This window comes from Schistocerca americana, chromosome 4 (genome assembly GCF_021461395.2).
Source record: "Schistocerca americana isolate TAMUIC-IGC-003095 chromosome 4, iqSchAmer2.1, whole genome shotgun sequence".
Taxonomy (NCBI): domain Eukaryota; kingdom Metazoa; phylum Arthropoda; class Insecta; order Orthoptera; family Acrididae; genus Schistocerca; species Schistocerca americana.
Window position 1 is genome coordinate 775,069,914 of NC_060122.1, and position 16,022 is coordinate 775,085,935.

The 16,022-nt window shown below is 40.3% G+C and overlaps 1 protein-coding gene across 1 annotated transcript in view; it reads right to left on the minus strand.

The window, feature by feature from the left end:
• LOC124612306 overlaps nt 1-16,022 on the minus strand; it is a 209,069-nt gene that overhangs the window by 111,653 nt on the left and 81,394 nt on the right. Inside the window, exons 3-4 of the mRNA XM_047140422.1 lie at nt 11,028-11,231; nt 5,151-10,924 (exon numbers count right to left, since the gene is read on the minus strand). Of these exons, the coding sequence (XP_046996378.1) occupies nt 5,151-10,924; nt 11,028-11,231 (5,978 nt within the window). The remainder of the gene's footprint in view (nt 1-5,150; nt 10,925-11,027; nt 11,232-16,022) is intronic.

Genomic DNA, 16,022 nt, shown 5'->3' on the forward strand with positions numbered 1-16,022 from the left:
AGGCTTTCGACTGCGTGGATCACAAAATACTTCTTCACAAAGCATGCCACTATGGCATCAGAGGGGCAATGGGAAACTGGTTAAAATCCTACTTCCAAGACAAGAAGCACAATGTACTTTTTGAGGAGAGCAGCAAAATTTGTGAGGGGTAGAGTCTGACAGGGGCAACTGTACTTGGTCCACTGCTGTTTCCCATGTATATAACTGACTTATCTTTTGTGATACAAAGTATACAAGTCCACTATGCTTGCTGATCATATTAGCATTGTGATAAGCATTGAACATACCACTGGTCTAGAGACTGATGCCAACAAATTACTTCCAAAACTCCTAACCTGGTTCAAAGTAAAATCAATGTCAATAAATCTGAGAAGAACTAATTATATCCAGTTCAGCTCTGATTACAAATTCCCACAGAAGGTAAACTATTTCACCTGACAGCCAGCAAATTACAGAGTACAATGCACCAGATTCCTAGGTTTCAACATAGGTAGCAGGGTTCGCCTGGAACCTCATGTTCTCCATATCATAAAAAAATTGTCCTAGGCTACTTCTGCTATTCAGACAATCTCTCGTTTTGGAAACATCAGTGTCGCCAAGTTCACTTACTTCACGTACTTCCACTACGTTCTGTACTATGGAATTATCTCCTGGTGGAATTCACTCACATCAAAGAAAATTTCATTTTGGCAGAAAAGTGCTGTCTGAATTATGTGCAGAGTTCCCTTGAGAACATCGTCTTAATCTCTTTAAGAAACTTAGGATAATTACTACAATTTCCCAATATATCTATTCCATTATGAGCTTCATGGTTGACAAACCTCTGCACTATGAAACCAATTAAATGAACCATGATCATATTATGAGGAAGGAAGGCTGACCTCTATTGTGATTTCAAAAATCTAACTCTGGTGCAAAAAAGGAGTACAGTATTAAAATATTTAAATCATTACTGAATAACATCAAAGGTCTATGTGGGTTTTAAATTATTTAAAAATAAAGATATATTTCTTGATAAAACATGTTATGCATGACACAAAATTTTTTGACACATGCATAAACCCTTTATGAACACATTTTTACTGTTTGTTATGTATTGCACAACATGTGTTAAACCTTGTATGACTTTTTTAATTTCATTTCTGTTTTGTTCTAGCTTCATGTTTTTATTTTCCCTGCAATTGTTTTTGTGAAGTAACTGTACTTTGTCCTAAGTAATTTACATATTCTTTAACAGGTAACAGCACAGCTCTATTAAATACATAGCTGCAGCACACAGGATAAGGATGATACTATTTTGGAAAAACTGGTAGAAGCCGACCTTGGGGAAGATCGGTTTGGATTCCGTAGAAATGTTGGAACACGTGAGGCAATACTGACCCTACGGCTTATCTTAGAAAACAGATTAAGGAAAGGCAAACCAACATTTCTAGCATTTGTAGACTTAGTGAAAGCTTTTGACAATGTTGACTGGAATACTCTCTTTCAAATTCTGAAGGTGGTAGGGGTAAAATACAGGGAGTTAAAGGCTGTTTACAATTTGTACAGAAAACAGATGGCAGTGTAAGAGTCGAGGGACAAGAAAGGGAAGCAGTGGTTGGGAAGGGAGTGAGACAGGGTTGTGGCCTCTCCCCGATGTTATTCAGTCTGTATATTGAGCAAGCAGTAAAGGAAACAAAAGAAAAATTCGGAATAGGTATTAAAATCCATGGAGAAGAAATAAAAACTTTGAGATTCGCCGATGACATTGTAATTATGTCAGAGACAGCAAAGGACCTGGAAGAGCACCTGAACGGAATTGACAGTGTCTTGAAAGGAGGATATAAGATGAACATCAACAAAAGCAAAACGAGGATAATGGAATGTAGTCGAATTAAGTCGGGTGATGCTGAGGGAATTAGATTAGGAAATGAGGCACTTAAAGTAGTAAAGGAGTTTTGCTATTTGGGGAGCAAAATAATGGATGATGATCGAAGCAGAGAGGATATAAAATGTAGACTGGCGATGGCAAGGAAAGCGTTTCTGAAGAAGAGAAATTTGCTAACATCAAGTAAGTAACATCGAATATAGATTTAAGTGTCAGGAAGTCATTTCAGAAAGTATTTGTATGGAATGTAGCCATGTATGAAAGTGAAAAGTGGACGATAAATAGTTTAGACAAGGAGAGAATAGAAGCTTTCGAAATGTGGTGCTACAGAAGAATGCTGAAGATTAGATGGGTAGATCACATAACTAATGAGGAGGTACTGAATAGGAGAGAAATTTGTGGCACAACTTGACTAGAAGAAGGGATTGCTTGGTAGAACATATTCTGAGGAATCAAGGGATCACCAACTTAGTATTGGAGGGCAGCGCGGAGTGTAAAAATCTTAGAGGGAGACCAAGAGATAAATACACTAAACAGGTTCAGAAGGATGTAGGTTGCACTAGCTACTGGGAGATGAAGCTTGCACAGGATAGAGTAGCATGGAGAGCTGCACCAAACCAGTATCTGGACTGAAGACCACAACAACAACAACGACAACCATCCTTTAAAGGAAATAAAACTGATACAGTCTCAGCATTTATTTGGTGTTCTACTGGTGCTTGTCTTAATAATAATAATAATAATAATAATACAAGGTGTACAACATTGCTTCCACCATTTGCCAATAGGTGGCATCAACGGTACGCAGCAGACGAAAGAAACAGATCGCAGATGTCAGGCACTCAGCTTGGACCTCGGTTAACATAACCTCATTCAAACATTAGTTGATTTGTGTCTGCATCATAAAGTTGTTCTTGATTGAAAATGGCAGTTTATGAGCCTAATTCTCGTAATTTGCGGGAGGTGTTACTGTTTTGTTTCAATATGAAGAAAACAGCAGCTGAGTCTCGTTGAATGCTTTCAAGTATGTACGGTAAGGACGCTATTAGTGAAAGAACATATCGTGAGTTATTTCAACGCTTCAAGAACTGTGATTTTAACCTCTTAGACCAGCATAATGGTGGAAGAGAGAATGTTTTCAAAGATGCAGAATTGGAGACATTGCTGAGTGAAGACTCGCGTCAAACTCAAGAAGAATTGGCATGATTATTGGGAGTGACACAGCAAGCCATTTCAAAATGTCTCAAGGCTATGGGCATGATTTAGAAAGAAGGAATTTGGGTCCCGTGTGAGCTGAAACCAAGAGATGTTGAACGTGAACAGTTGCTTCAGAGGCAAAAATGGAAAGGATTTTTATATCGCATTGTGGCCGGGGACAAAAAATGGGTTCATTGCGATAACGCTAAACACAAAAATCATGGGGATATCCCGGCCACGCTTCCACGTCGACAGCCAAACCGAATATTCACGGCTCCAAGATCATGCTCTGCATTTGGTAGGACCAGCTCGGCATCGTGTACTATTAGGTGTTAAAACCAAGTGAAACAATCACAGGTGCTCTTTATCAAATGCAATTAATGTGTTAGAGCAGAGCATTAAAGACAAACGGCCGCAATACAGCGAGAGGCATGATAAAGCGATTTTGCAGCAAGACAATGCTCAACCAACCCCACGTTGCAAAAGAGGTCAAATCATGCTTGGAAACATTAAAATGAGAAGTCCTACCCCACCTGCCGTATTCTCCATACATTGCTTCTCTGACTATCACCTGTTTAGATCAATGTCGCATGGCCTGGCTGACCAACACTTCTGACCTCATGAAGAAGTCACAAATTGGATTGAATCGTGAATCGCTTCAAAAGGTGAACAATTTTTTTGATGCGAGATTCGTACACTGCCCAAAAGGTGGGAGAAAGTATTGGCCAGCAATGGAAAATACTTTGAATGATACATGTGTAACCAATTTGTTTCATTAAAGCCTCAAATGTTGGGGGAAAAAGCGGTGGAAGCAAAGTTGTACACCATTTAATAATAATAATAATAATAATAATAATAATAATAATAATAACTGGACATAATGTCTGAAGCAACTGTGATTATGGTACTGAACTTTCTGGAGACAAGAACTGGAGACTTGGTTGTTACAATCCACTGTTGCTTACTCAATCTGCATCTCTCGTGTTTCACAGTTCTGAGTGACTTTTACATCACCCCTTTCTTAACTATTGCTGGTCCAATACAGTCTTTTCAAAGCTCCATTGTTGGTTCCACCCTAGTCTGTACTCTTATTAAGTAAAAATTATTTTCCCCCGTCTTGCCACAAACAATAAGACAACGTAGGATGCCTCTGAAGTAAATGCAGAACGTTACACTGCTAGAAACAAAATTTCCTTTACAGGAATTGCACGGGGGTGTAGGAATGAGAGATATTTCAAATGTCAGTATCATTATGAGCCATCAGCTGAATCATGCAAGATACTTTTAAAATAGCCAAGAGATCACTATGTTTATTTCTAGGACCTGTTGTCACTTATCTTAAAAGCTGTACACATTCCACCTCCACTACCCATGACATTTTTTATGTTCCACAACTTCTACACTAGCTAATAAGCACTGTTCTTTCTCAATAACTAACTAACTTACAATTGTACAGCAATTGACAGGAATTAAGTCATTACTTATGGAAGAAGTAGTTCACATTCTTAATTGCATATGAAGCAATTCAGTTACATGTTTTGGCTCAAATAGTCCCTAATGAGCAATGTAATATGCATGAAATGATAGTCTTCCCCATACCCTGTAAACTAAATTAATGGCAATGTTAAATTTTAAACTGAAGGCTCAAAAACGTTATTGTCATCACATATTGACTCAAAACACATGACATTCCAACAGTACTCTAAATAGCACAAAAAGTAAAGATTCACATTGATGTGACCCTCTGCTTTATAAACAGGTATTAGAAAGTCCTGGCGGAATGTAAATAATTGAAGGAATAAAGGTAACAACTCACCAAATCGTAGAGGTACTGAGTTGCTAAAAGGCACATCAATAAGCTTCTGTTTGATAGCTAGCCAAGTTCTGTTTCTTCACTGTGCGACATTCGACGATTCACAACCTCTACCATTTGGTGAGTTGTTACTTCTACTCCTTAAATTATTAGTGCTTTTATGCATGCCATCTTCCTTCTCTCTGATACTATTATCTCTCTTAAAGCTAACAGTTCTCTTTGGCATCTCATTAGAATGAAAACTAGAAGAGTTACAAATCCATACATTCTTACCTAATCCTGAAGGACCCATACTGCTCTGCATACTGCTCAGGTCAGATGTTTCAGACACTTGTGTTTCATTATCTTCGCCTTCAAGCTGCCCGGAAGAAGGAGACTTGCTGTGCCCAGTCTTGGGTGAAGAACTGGAAGCAGCTGTTGAATGAAGGTGTGGAAAAAGTCTACCTAAGGATTTGCTTGTTGCCCCGCTACCAATAGAGCGAGTCATCAATAGCTTATTCTCAATCCAAGATGTTTCTGGAATGCTGCGTGTCATTCTGCCAGTACTACTAAATGAAGGCAGAGGATCTACACTGCATGAATCTGGTTTTGTTTCTGGCTCTCTGTCCAGATCTGAAAGTTTCACAAAGCTTCCACTAACGGCCGATTTTGCTTCAGACTCCCGAAATTCGACTTCTGCAGCATTCCCATCTTTCGTGACCTCCACAGTGGAAGTTCTGTTAGATGACTCTGAAGTAAGCTCCTGCTCCTTCCCTGTTTGTAAATGACATTCCTGATCCAGCAATTTTTTTGGTAATCTCTTGTCACCACTTCCAGAAGAGCATTCAACGTCAGAGCCATGTGAGCTACTGGAAACATTTTTCTCCAGAACAGTGTGTTCACTCTCTCCCTTTGCCAAACGACGCTGTCTGTAAACTTTATTATCAACAACTGATGAACCCTTGTTTTGATCTGACCTGTCTGTAGCTACTGGTGAGTCAGAGTCCTTCATATCTGTCTCTTCGAGTGCTATAAACAATGCTTCTGAGCTTTTCTGTTGCACTTTCTCACTGTAATTTTTTTCTTCTGCTATTGTATTAATTTCACTTTCAGAATTCCCTTCAGAACTCAATGAACGCTTCACGTATTTCTCATAAGTCTTTGACATCAGACGGCCATGACAAGATGAGGACATTTGCTTAACAATATGGCCATCTTCACTAAGAGACTGGCTGCTGCTTTGGAATCGACTTTTTGATAATGAAGAGGCACTAGAAGATTTTTCTTCGCTGCTGGTTGAGAGAGAGCTCCTATCAACAGATAGACTGTGTGCACGCTTATGTTGTTTCCGAGAAACAGCCCTTTCTTCAGTTTCTGGGTTCCAAGAATGGCGATTGAAGGTTGGCCTCAGACCAGAGGGCAATGTCTTGCGTCTTGTGACAGGGGAATCAGATTCTATGAACATAAATACTGCCTGTTTTTTCTCAGGCATTTCCTTAACTGTTCTGTCAATGGCTGAAGCAGCATGCTCTGTTACAGATGAAGGATTGCTGGCATCTATATACATGTACGTTCCTTTCGAAGAGTGTTGCTTTTCATCAGCTACATCAAAAGTCGTTCCAGCAATTCGGTTTTGTTTACCTGATTTTGAAGGACCCTCAGTTTTTATAGACTGTACAGTTTTTCTCTTTGGAGAAGAAGGGGAGAGCTCTTTTTCATCTGTTCCATTCATGTCTGGATGAGTTTCTTGTTTTGGAGCACTAATGTCAATGAACATTGAGAACATAAGATTTTTTTTCTCACTTGAAACATCTTTAATTTCATCTGCAGAATGCTGTTTTACAATGCTATTAATTACTTTCTTTTGACTCAGTTCTTCCTTTCCTAAGCCAACAAAATATCCACACGACTTGCCCTCCTGAGCATTTGATTTTAAGGAACGAACTTTTACTTCTGTATTACTGGGTACCTTCCTCTCAGACTTTCCAGTCTTTGGTTCAGACAAGTCAACAAAATATCCTAAACCACAACTCTTCACTGATGATGCAGATGCACTTTTCTGAATTTTGTTTTCCTTCGGAAGCACTTCACTACTCTTCAAATTTAGACCATGTCCTTGTGATGCTGATTCTTTTAATTCAACAACATAACCATTAGTTGCTTCTTTGTTTTCAACACTTTGATCTTGTTCTACAGAATCAGTTAGATTTTTTGAAGGTGCCATAGCAATATCACTCTTGCGACGCCTTCTGGAGTCTAAAGGTGGCTTTTTTGCAACAGTTACTGCACAGTCACTCATATCCACTACCCAGGCTGACTTTGCAGATACGGTTTTGGGAGCCTGGGCATCAATCGTATCTACATTTGTCTCTGGTAATGCTGGGGCAGCACCAGAAAGAATAGGAGCCAATTCATTTCTTCTACGGGATAAGACAGGGCTGTCATTTATCTTTCTCGGTTTCACAGAAAAATCTACTGTTGAAACACCTCCAGAAATTATAGGGGTTGACTCTGTGCGTTTCTGTTTCTTTGGGCTATCCCACGGTTTCTTTTCCTCAACAATATCACTGAATGTTAATGCACCAGAAACAACAGGTTTTGAATTGCTATCATAATTAATAGCAGCATATTTTTGTGAGTCTTTATCAGTCTCAGATAATGCAGCCAAATCAGTAGTCAACCCATTTGAATTCAAAAATTCCTGCTTCTGAGGTGGCATTGACTCACAATACTTTTTATACTCATTTGTGTAAAGAGACATTGCATCCTCAGAAACACCTAACTCAATAACAGGCACTTCTGAGTATGGTTCTATTTTTAAGCCATCTGTAAGTGTATACTCCCTCATCTCACTTAATTCCTTCACCTCTCCTGTGTGAATACGGGTAGAAGGATTTGCAACAGTCCCTACAGTAGTACCAGATAAAGCAGCAGGAACTGCGACATTCAAAGTGTGGTCAATATTTGCAATTAACTTAGATGAATCAAGTAACAAGGAGCTAGGAGCTGAAATATGAGAGCCATGCATATATTCTGTCATAATCCCTTCTGCTGTTAAATCTGAGCCAACCATGATTAAGCTCTGAGCATCACGGAAGCCTTCATTTCCTGTAATGTGGCCAGAGAATTGAGGTATGTGACTTTGAAATACCAGATTTCCTTGTCTTCGCTCATATTCCTGGCGCAAAATAGCCAAATGTTCATCATCTGTATCAAGTTCAAATGTATTTCTTCTTATCAAACTTGGTCGTGGTTCTGCTTCTGTTGAAGTATTACTTTTGTCATCCGCGGCCACAGTTACATTACCACCATCTACTTGCTCAGTGCCAGTACAATTACCCTCGTGCTTTGCATCAGGGTTTTCATGCAAATTTGCATTACGCACAGACTCATCATTTTTTTCATTTGTTGCATGGTAAATTTCTTGTTTAAAGCTATCTCCTTCCCAAGAAATATAACTACACTGTTTCTGTCTGTCAAATTCAGACTCCAAATCTACTGCTGCTTCAGTTGCAGGTTCAACATTTGAAAATGAGTTCTCACAAGACGAATCTTTGGCTTGAGACTCCCTCTCCAATTTAACAACTTTCTGCACAGAAGAAGAAATTGCATGCCCCAGTTCATCTTTTTCCTTATTATCCTCTACTGAAACTGTGTGTATAATATTCAAATCACTCTTGCAAACCTCTGCCAAGGCATCAACCGTGTCAAACTGCCTAGAACTGCCACCTAACATTTCCTCCGAACAAGAATCCCATCTTCTCCTCATTCCTTCTCTGTGCAGCTTTTGTAAAGCAATCTGTGGTGCAAAGGATTCTGACAACTTCAATTCCTTCTCAAACTCAGCATAACTATCTTGCCCATCAAGTCTCGTAGCACTGGGTTTTAAATGTGTATACTTAGGCTGGGCGAGTTCAGGAGCACCTTTCAGATGTTCATTTGGTCTATCAACAACCTCCTCATCCGTATTAACAACGTTCAGATCTGACTCTAATAAATTTTGTTGTTTTATTTTGACAGCACTTAAAACTTGTGAGACAGGAGGAGCTGTACTGCTAACAATGTCTATTTCAGGTGCAGCGATACTAGAGAGTTTGCTACGTTCACTTACAGGTGAAGTATGAGGTGTTGCTGTTACTGTATCCATTACAGGTAGTTCATTCTCTTTGGTATCTTTCACAACTTGATCTGATTTACTCATCTGAAAGGGAGGTAAACTAACTTCACTATCATCTACTAAACTAGCAGCATCTATGAAATAATTCTGTGAACCCAATGAACTGTGTGGTGATGGCTCTAGCCACCAGTCATTGCATCTTTCATTATAAGAGCTGTACAAACCAGGTATGAATTTTGTTTCAACATAATTAGTTCCAAATTCATCCTTCAACTTTCCCTCTGTATCAGAAGCCTCATCTTCAGGGGCAATCTTGTTGGTATCTTCTTTTATTTCCCTATCCTCATGTTTTTCTGTTTTGTCACTATCATGCATTTCTGAATATTTATCACAAATATCATTTTGCTTCTTATTCACTACAGCTGACCCTGAAATTTTAGTTTTTGGAAGCTCACTTGAGTTTCCTAAATTTTCTTCACTTTTTGTTTGCAATGAAATATTAGTGACTGATGTAACAGGAATTGGCAAGTCACAATTAACATTATTTGTTTGTTGTGATATGCAGGGCTTTTCCTGAACTGGAGCTGAAACGTGGCTGCTAAAACCATTGTCACTCTTTTCACGCTTTATTACAGCCTCCCCATCTACGTCTTTCTCATCATTCCAATACTCACTGTCTTGTTTTCTATTAGCTGGTAAAGTCTTCACGGAGTCTGTGTTAGTCTTATCTTCGGTATTCTGCTCCTGACCAGTGTCACTATTTGAAGGAGGGAAAGTACTGTCCCATGTACCAGCTTCTGAGGACACAGAAGACGATGCAGACGACTTTACAGGTCGAGCAACTAACCCGCCATCATCACCATCATGAGGCATATCTTCTCCGATGGCTGCTTCTGTGAGATCAACTCCGGAGGTCTCTGACACTGTGTGCTCTCGAGGACTACTGAAACCGCCTGCGGGTAAACATCCCGTAGAACTTGTGTCAAGGCCAGAGTCTGGGCCACCACCACTTGCATCCATTTCAGGGCTGCATGAGAAATAAGGCAGGTCTTCAGTAGTTTCCCTTCTCTTGCAGCACTCTAGCACACTGTCTACAACTTCAATGGGACTGCACATAAAATCATCTTCAACTGTATTATCAACAAATGTATTTATAAACTTTTCATCAGAAAAGTGGAGGGTAAAATTCACCTTAGAATTCTTTTTTACTTCAGTTTCTTCTTGTTCTCTTTCTTCGTCTTTCTTAATTATCCTCTCTTTATTCTCACACTGCTCACAAGATGGTCCATTTGTCTCACAATTCACCTTTCCATTTACACTGGTTTTCGAGTCTGTTTTCCGACAATTCTGATGAATCTTATCTTGTCTGGTATCAATGACACGTTTGCTATTTTTTAAAAACTGCTCTCTACTATTAGAATCACAACCACGCTTTTGCTTTTTGGTTAAATGACTAGATAAGAATGGCAAAGTAGTTGGTTTTTTTAATTTTCTGGTAGTATTTTTGTTATTTTCTTTAGACTTAATAGACTGAAAAGACTTCAGTAGCTCATCTTGTTCTTCAAGTTCTTTTTCCAAAATTGTACATTGCTGTTTTGGTACAGAATCTGAGCAAACAAAAATTTCATCCACTGGAACAATAGAATAGTATGACTGATTTGTTTTGTGAAGGTTTATAATCGATTTATCTTGTTTTGATTCAACAGTTTTCAGATAACTTCCATCTAAAACAAATGAGGCAACAGGCTTTTGGTTTCCACTCTGTGGATACAATTCAGAGGGGGAACAATTTGGTGTTAGAAAAATGTCAGATTCAGGGCTCAAAACAGTATCAAAACTATTATTCCTTTTGAATGTTTGGGTGTTACCATGAACCTGATCACTTATTTCTTCTAAGCACCGAACTGCATCTTTCTCCTCCTCAGTAACTGTGCATTTTGAATAAATATCCCTGCAACAAGAACAATACTTTGAATGAGAGAGAGAATTTCTTGCACTGGTATAAAGAAAAAACACAAGAGAGACAAAGAGAGAGAGAATTTACCATACAGTACCTTATGAAGCTTTTTATGCATTCCACAGATCTCTTCTCAAAATATACTGACTGCAAACCATCCTGCAAGGACGTTAAAGAAGGAATGGCGCGCAGCTTTGAGAAAAATTTTTCAGCACGCACTTTTAAAATACTGCTGTGTGTATGTATAGTAGTAGTGTTAAACACCAGTTCCAAATCACAATATAATGAATTGCTGTAGATCCTGTATTTAAAAAAAGATTATTTTTATTATTGCTTCCTCTAATGCATATAGGTATTATAATTATAAAACTAAAATACCTAGAAACACGAAGGAGAAAGGTCAAAGTATTAGAAGATTTGTGTGCTACAAAATTAAATTAAACAATAATGTTTCTCCATAATCAAAGTTTCTTTTTCTTACTAATGAAGGGCTTAACTATAGTTTCCCTACAAATTATGTTTCTTGGAGCTCCTGCTCAGCAGCACTGATAATGCCACCCACAGAGTCATTTTCATTGTCAAGCCCTGTATCTACACAATATAAAATAGTATCAGGCTTAGCAGACTTTGAATACTGCAACTGACTTTAACAAACAAAGTACTAAGTTGATTTCAAAAATATTTCTCTGCCCACACAACCAATAATTTGGTCCAGATAGGTTTTCTTGTAATTGCACTGTATGAACCCAGCCCTGGCTACATTAAAGGCATTGTTTAGGAAGATTTTGTAACCTTTGGTTAATCTTCCACAACAAAAACCATCTCGCTGAAAGTGTCCATTACTTCAAATATTCTCTTTATATGACTCATACCCTTGCCAATATTTCTCTTTTTTATTCAGATTCCATTAACACATGTGACAAAGTCTGTACCTTCCTTCTGTCAAATCCTCTCCGCACAACATTTTGGTTTCAGTATGTACACAGAATTATGCTTTGCTTCCATTCACTAGTACTTTTGCCCCAACTATAGTTAACATTCTTTTTACTTCCATGCCTTGTCATTTTCTCATCCTCTGAAAATATCTGACACATGCAGTTCTTCTGAAAGAGCTCATATTCTACGCACTTCATTTCCTTGTCTTCTAATATTTGTAATTCTGTCAATACTGAGACCACTTCTATTTATGAAGTACCTTACATCACCCTCTTCATAAATTCAACCTTGTCATACGTCACAGCCACCGCCAACACTACCTCCACGCCACTGCCACCGCCGCCAGCGCCACCAACACCACTCTACAGTACATGCAACAGCCCTATTATTCTTTCACCCGATGCGAAGTGTTATGTAGTTAAGAAGCTCAATACTGAAATTAGTTTGTGCAATTTATCATGCTCAATTTTTTAAATGAGAATTCTACAAATGACCTATCATGTACTACATAAAGAATGTCCCATTATACTAAAATACAAACAATTTTGTAAAAAAAATATAAGGCAGTTAGTATTGCAACACAGTCACTATGAAGTACAGCTGCAGCAAAATGAAATAAGGTTGTGGTCATTAGAGATGGAACACAAGCACCTGTTTCATAACGACGGGGCACAAATTTAGTCATCGACTTCCTGAAGGAAGTAGCATGTCTTTCCCCTGAAGTAACAAATGGAAACCTACTCTCAGGAAATTCAAACAGTGATTTTAAATCAGTTGCTCTTGCACAGTAGTTCTGAGTCTCAATCATTATGTCAGCAAGGTTAGCTATAACTTTCTTTCCTGTTCAAACAATGGAAAATCCAGGATGGAATGTAACCACAAGGATTACATGGCAGAAGGACTCTGTCAGCTGTCAGATACTTCCACCTACAAACCATGCCACAGTGATCCCATTCCAGTAATCCAGCAGGATCTCCAGTCACTACTCAAATCCTAGGCCCATCCCAGAACCTCTCCCCACAGTCCATCTCTCCACTTACCCCTACCACTCCCTGCACTCCTACCTTCTATATACACCCTGAAGTCCATAAACCCAACCACCCAGGATGCCCCATTGTGGCCAGTTACTGTGACCCCACTGAGAGAATCTCTGCTCTCTTAGACCAACACCTTCAATCTATTACCCGGAACCTATCCTCCTATATAAAAGATACCAACCATTTCCTCTACCAACTCTCCACAGTTCCTGTCCCTTTACCACATGGTGCCCTGCTCGTCACTATTGATGCCACCTCCCTCTACACTAACATTCCTAATGCCCATGGCCTTACCGCTATCTAACACTACCTTTCCAGATGCCCTATGGATTCCAAACCAACAACCTCCTTCCTAGTCTCCATGACCAACTATATCCTCATCCACAATTACTTCTCCTTTGAAGGAATTACCTACAAACAAATCTGCGGTACGGCTATGGGCACCCACATGGCACCATCCTACGCTAATCTATTCATGGGCCATCTAGAGGAATCCTTCCTGAAAACCCAGAATCCTAAACCCCTCACCTGGTTCAGATTCATTGATGACATCTTTGCTATCTGGATTGAAGGTGAGGATACCTTATTCACATTCCTCCAGAACTTCAACAACTTCTCCCCCATTTGCTTCACCTGGTCCTACTCAACCCAACAAGTCACCTTCCTAGATGTTGACCACCTCAGAGATGGCTACATCAGTACCTCTCCGTATCAAACCTACTAACCACCAGCAATACCTCCACTTCGATAGCTGCCACCCATTCCATACCAAGAAGTCCCTCCCGTACAGCCTAGCCACCCGTGGTCGTCGCATCTGCAGTGACGAGCAGTCCCTCTCAAAATATACCAAGGATCTCACTGAAGCCTTCACTGACCATAATTATCCTCCCATCCTTGCACAAAAACAAATCTCCCGTGCCCATCTTTCCAGTCTCCCACCACCTTCCAAAGTCCCACAGTCCAGCCACAAAGGAGCATTCCCCTCTCTAACTCAGTACCATCCGGGACTGGAGCAAATTAATTACATTCTCCAACAGGGTTTCGATTACCCCTCGTTGTGCCCTGAAATGAGAAATTTCCTGCTCGCCATCCTTTCCACCCCTCCTACCATGGTATTCCGCCGTCCACCAAACCTACACAATACACTCGTCCACCCTTACACAAGCCCTGCTCCCAATCTCTTACCTCACGGCTCATACCCCTGTAATAGACCTAGATGCAAAACCTGTCCCATACACCCTCCTGCCACCACCTACTCCAGTCCAGTCACTAACATCACCTATCCCATCAAAGGCAGGGCTACCTGTGAAACCAGTCATGTGATTTACAAGCTAAGCTGCAACTGCTGTGCTGCATTCTATGTAGGTATGACAACCAACAAGCTGTCTGTCCGCATGAATGGCCACCGACAAACTGTAGCCAAAAAACAAGTGGACCACACTGTTGCTGAACAAGCTGCCGAACATGATATCCCTCATCTCAATGACAGCTTCACAGCCTGTGCCATATGGATCCTTCCCACGAACACCTGCTTTTCTGAATTGCGCATGTGGGAACTTCCCCTGCAATACATCCTATGTTCCCAAACCCTCCTGGCCTCAACCTTCGTAAGTCACTGTCCTCACCCATCCAGCCCCCTCCCTGTTCCCATTCCAGCACTACACAGCCGTCATTTCACTGCCACATCCACTCTTTTAATTTCTTTTTATCTGTTTTTATTTCTCTCCTTTCCGCTACTTATCCCGTCCCCCCCTCCGCACCTTCTCTCCTACCCTCCATCTAAACTGCAACACTTCACTGTCCGCCACTCCCACAATACTATCCCTCCCCCTCCCTGTCCCAGCCTTCTCCTTACCCCCACCCAGTCACCACTCCCATCATGCACTGGTGCTGCTGCTCTCAGTGTGGTTTCAGCTCTCTGAGACTGCAGACGTGTGTGCAAGTTGCGTTTGCGTGCGTATGTGTGCGCGCGCACCGGTGTGCGTGTGTGTGTGTGTGTGTGTGTGTGTGTGTGTGTGTGTGTGTGTGTGTGTGTGTGTACTGCTGACAAAGGCCTTAATGGCCAAAAGCTATAATTGTGTGAATCTTTTTGCTGTGCCTATCGCGACTCAGTATTTCTTTCCTGTTCCATTTACACACAGGGCTACATGTGAAAAGTGACTTGCTGTATGTCTCTGTATAAGCAGTTTTTTTTATTTATCCATTAAAATTTCATGTGATTGCTACCATCTTGCCTTTCTTCACAATATGCTGAGCACCAGTGACATCACAACTGGTAGTGCAACTATAAGAGGATGAGGCAATCCAATACAGGACAGATATAATTAAAACTTTCGCTACTTTACTCATTGTAGAAGGAAAAGTATTTAGTGTATGGTTACCCAACTTTATTGGGATGGCAGTCAGACTGTGCACTGCAGGATTTGCTTTGTTAGTACTGTTAGTGTCACGACTTGCTGTCAGGTGCTGGTATTGGTACAGCGACACAGTGCATAACTGTTGCAGACAGTCAACACAGGACTGGACAAGGCAAGCAGCACTTTACTTGTAAATTTATCAGAACAATAGCAATATTACTGCTGCTCTTCACAAGTATTGACACATTAAAGAAATACGGAGAGGTCCTCATCCACACCGAAGTTTAAGAATATTATTTGGACATTCAAAATAACTGGAGATTTGGGAATTGCTCCAGAGACAGGCCGATGGCCAACTGCACCACAAATTATTGAAGAAGTTACTGTTTCCACGACTGAGAATTCTGGGCGCAACGTGAGATCTTCAAGTGGTGCACAAGTTGTGTCATGGCAGCTGAACATTCCACGACCCATTGTTTGAAAAGTGCTGCAAGCAATTATGAAATGGGATCTCATCTCCAGTTTCAGGCTGTCACAGATGCATATGGTTGTCACATTGAGCAACATCTTAAACCTTTAACGTACACATGGTAACACAACAAACAAATATTATCCTCTCATGTGGAAACTAAAATGTGTTTCTTTCAACGTTTATTCCATTATTCCCTCTTCCGTATGTCCTTAAAAATGTTTCCACATGTTGCACTGTCTTACAATCACTTGTTTTTCATTGGGGGGGGGGGGGGGGGGGGGGCATGTAGC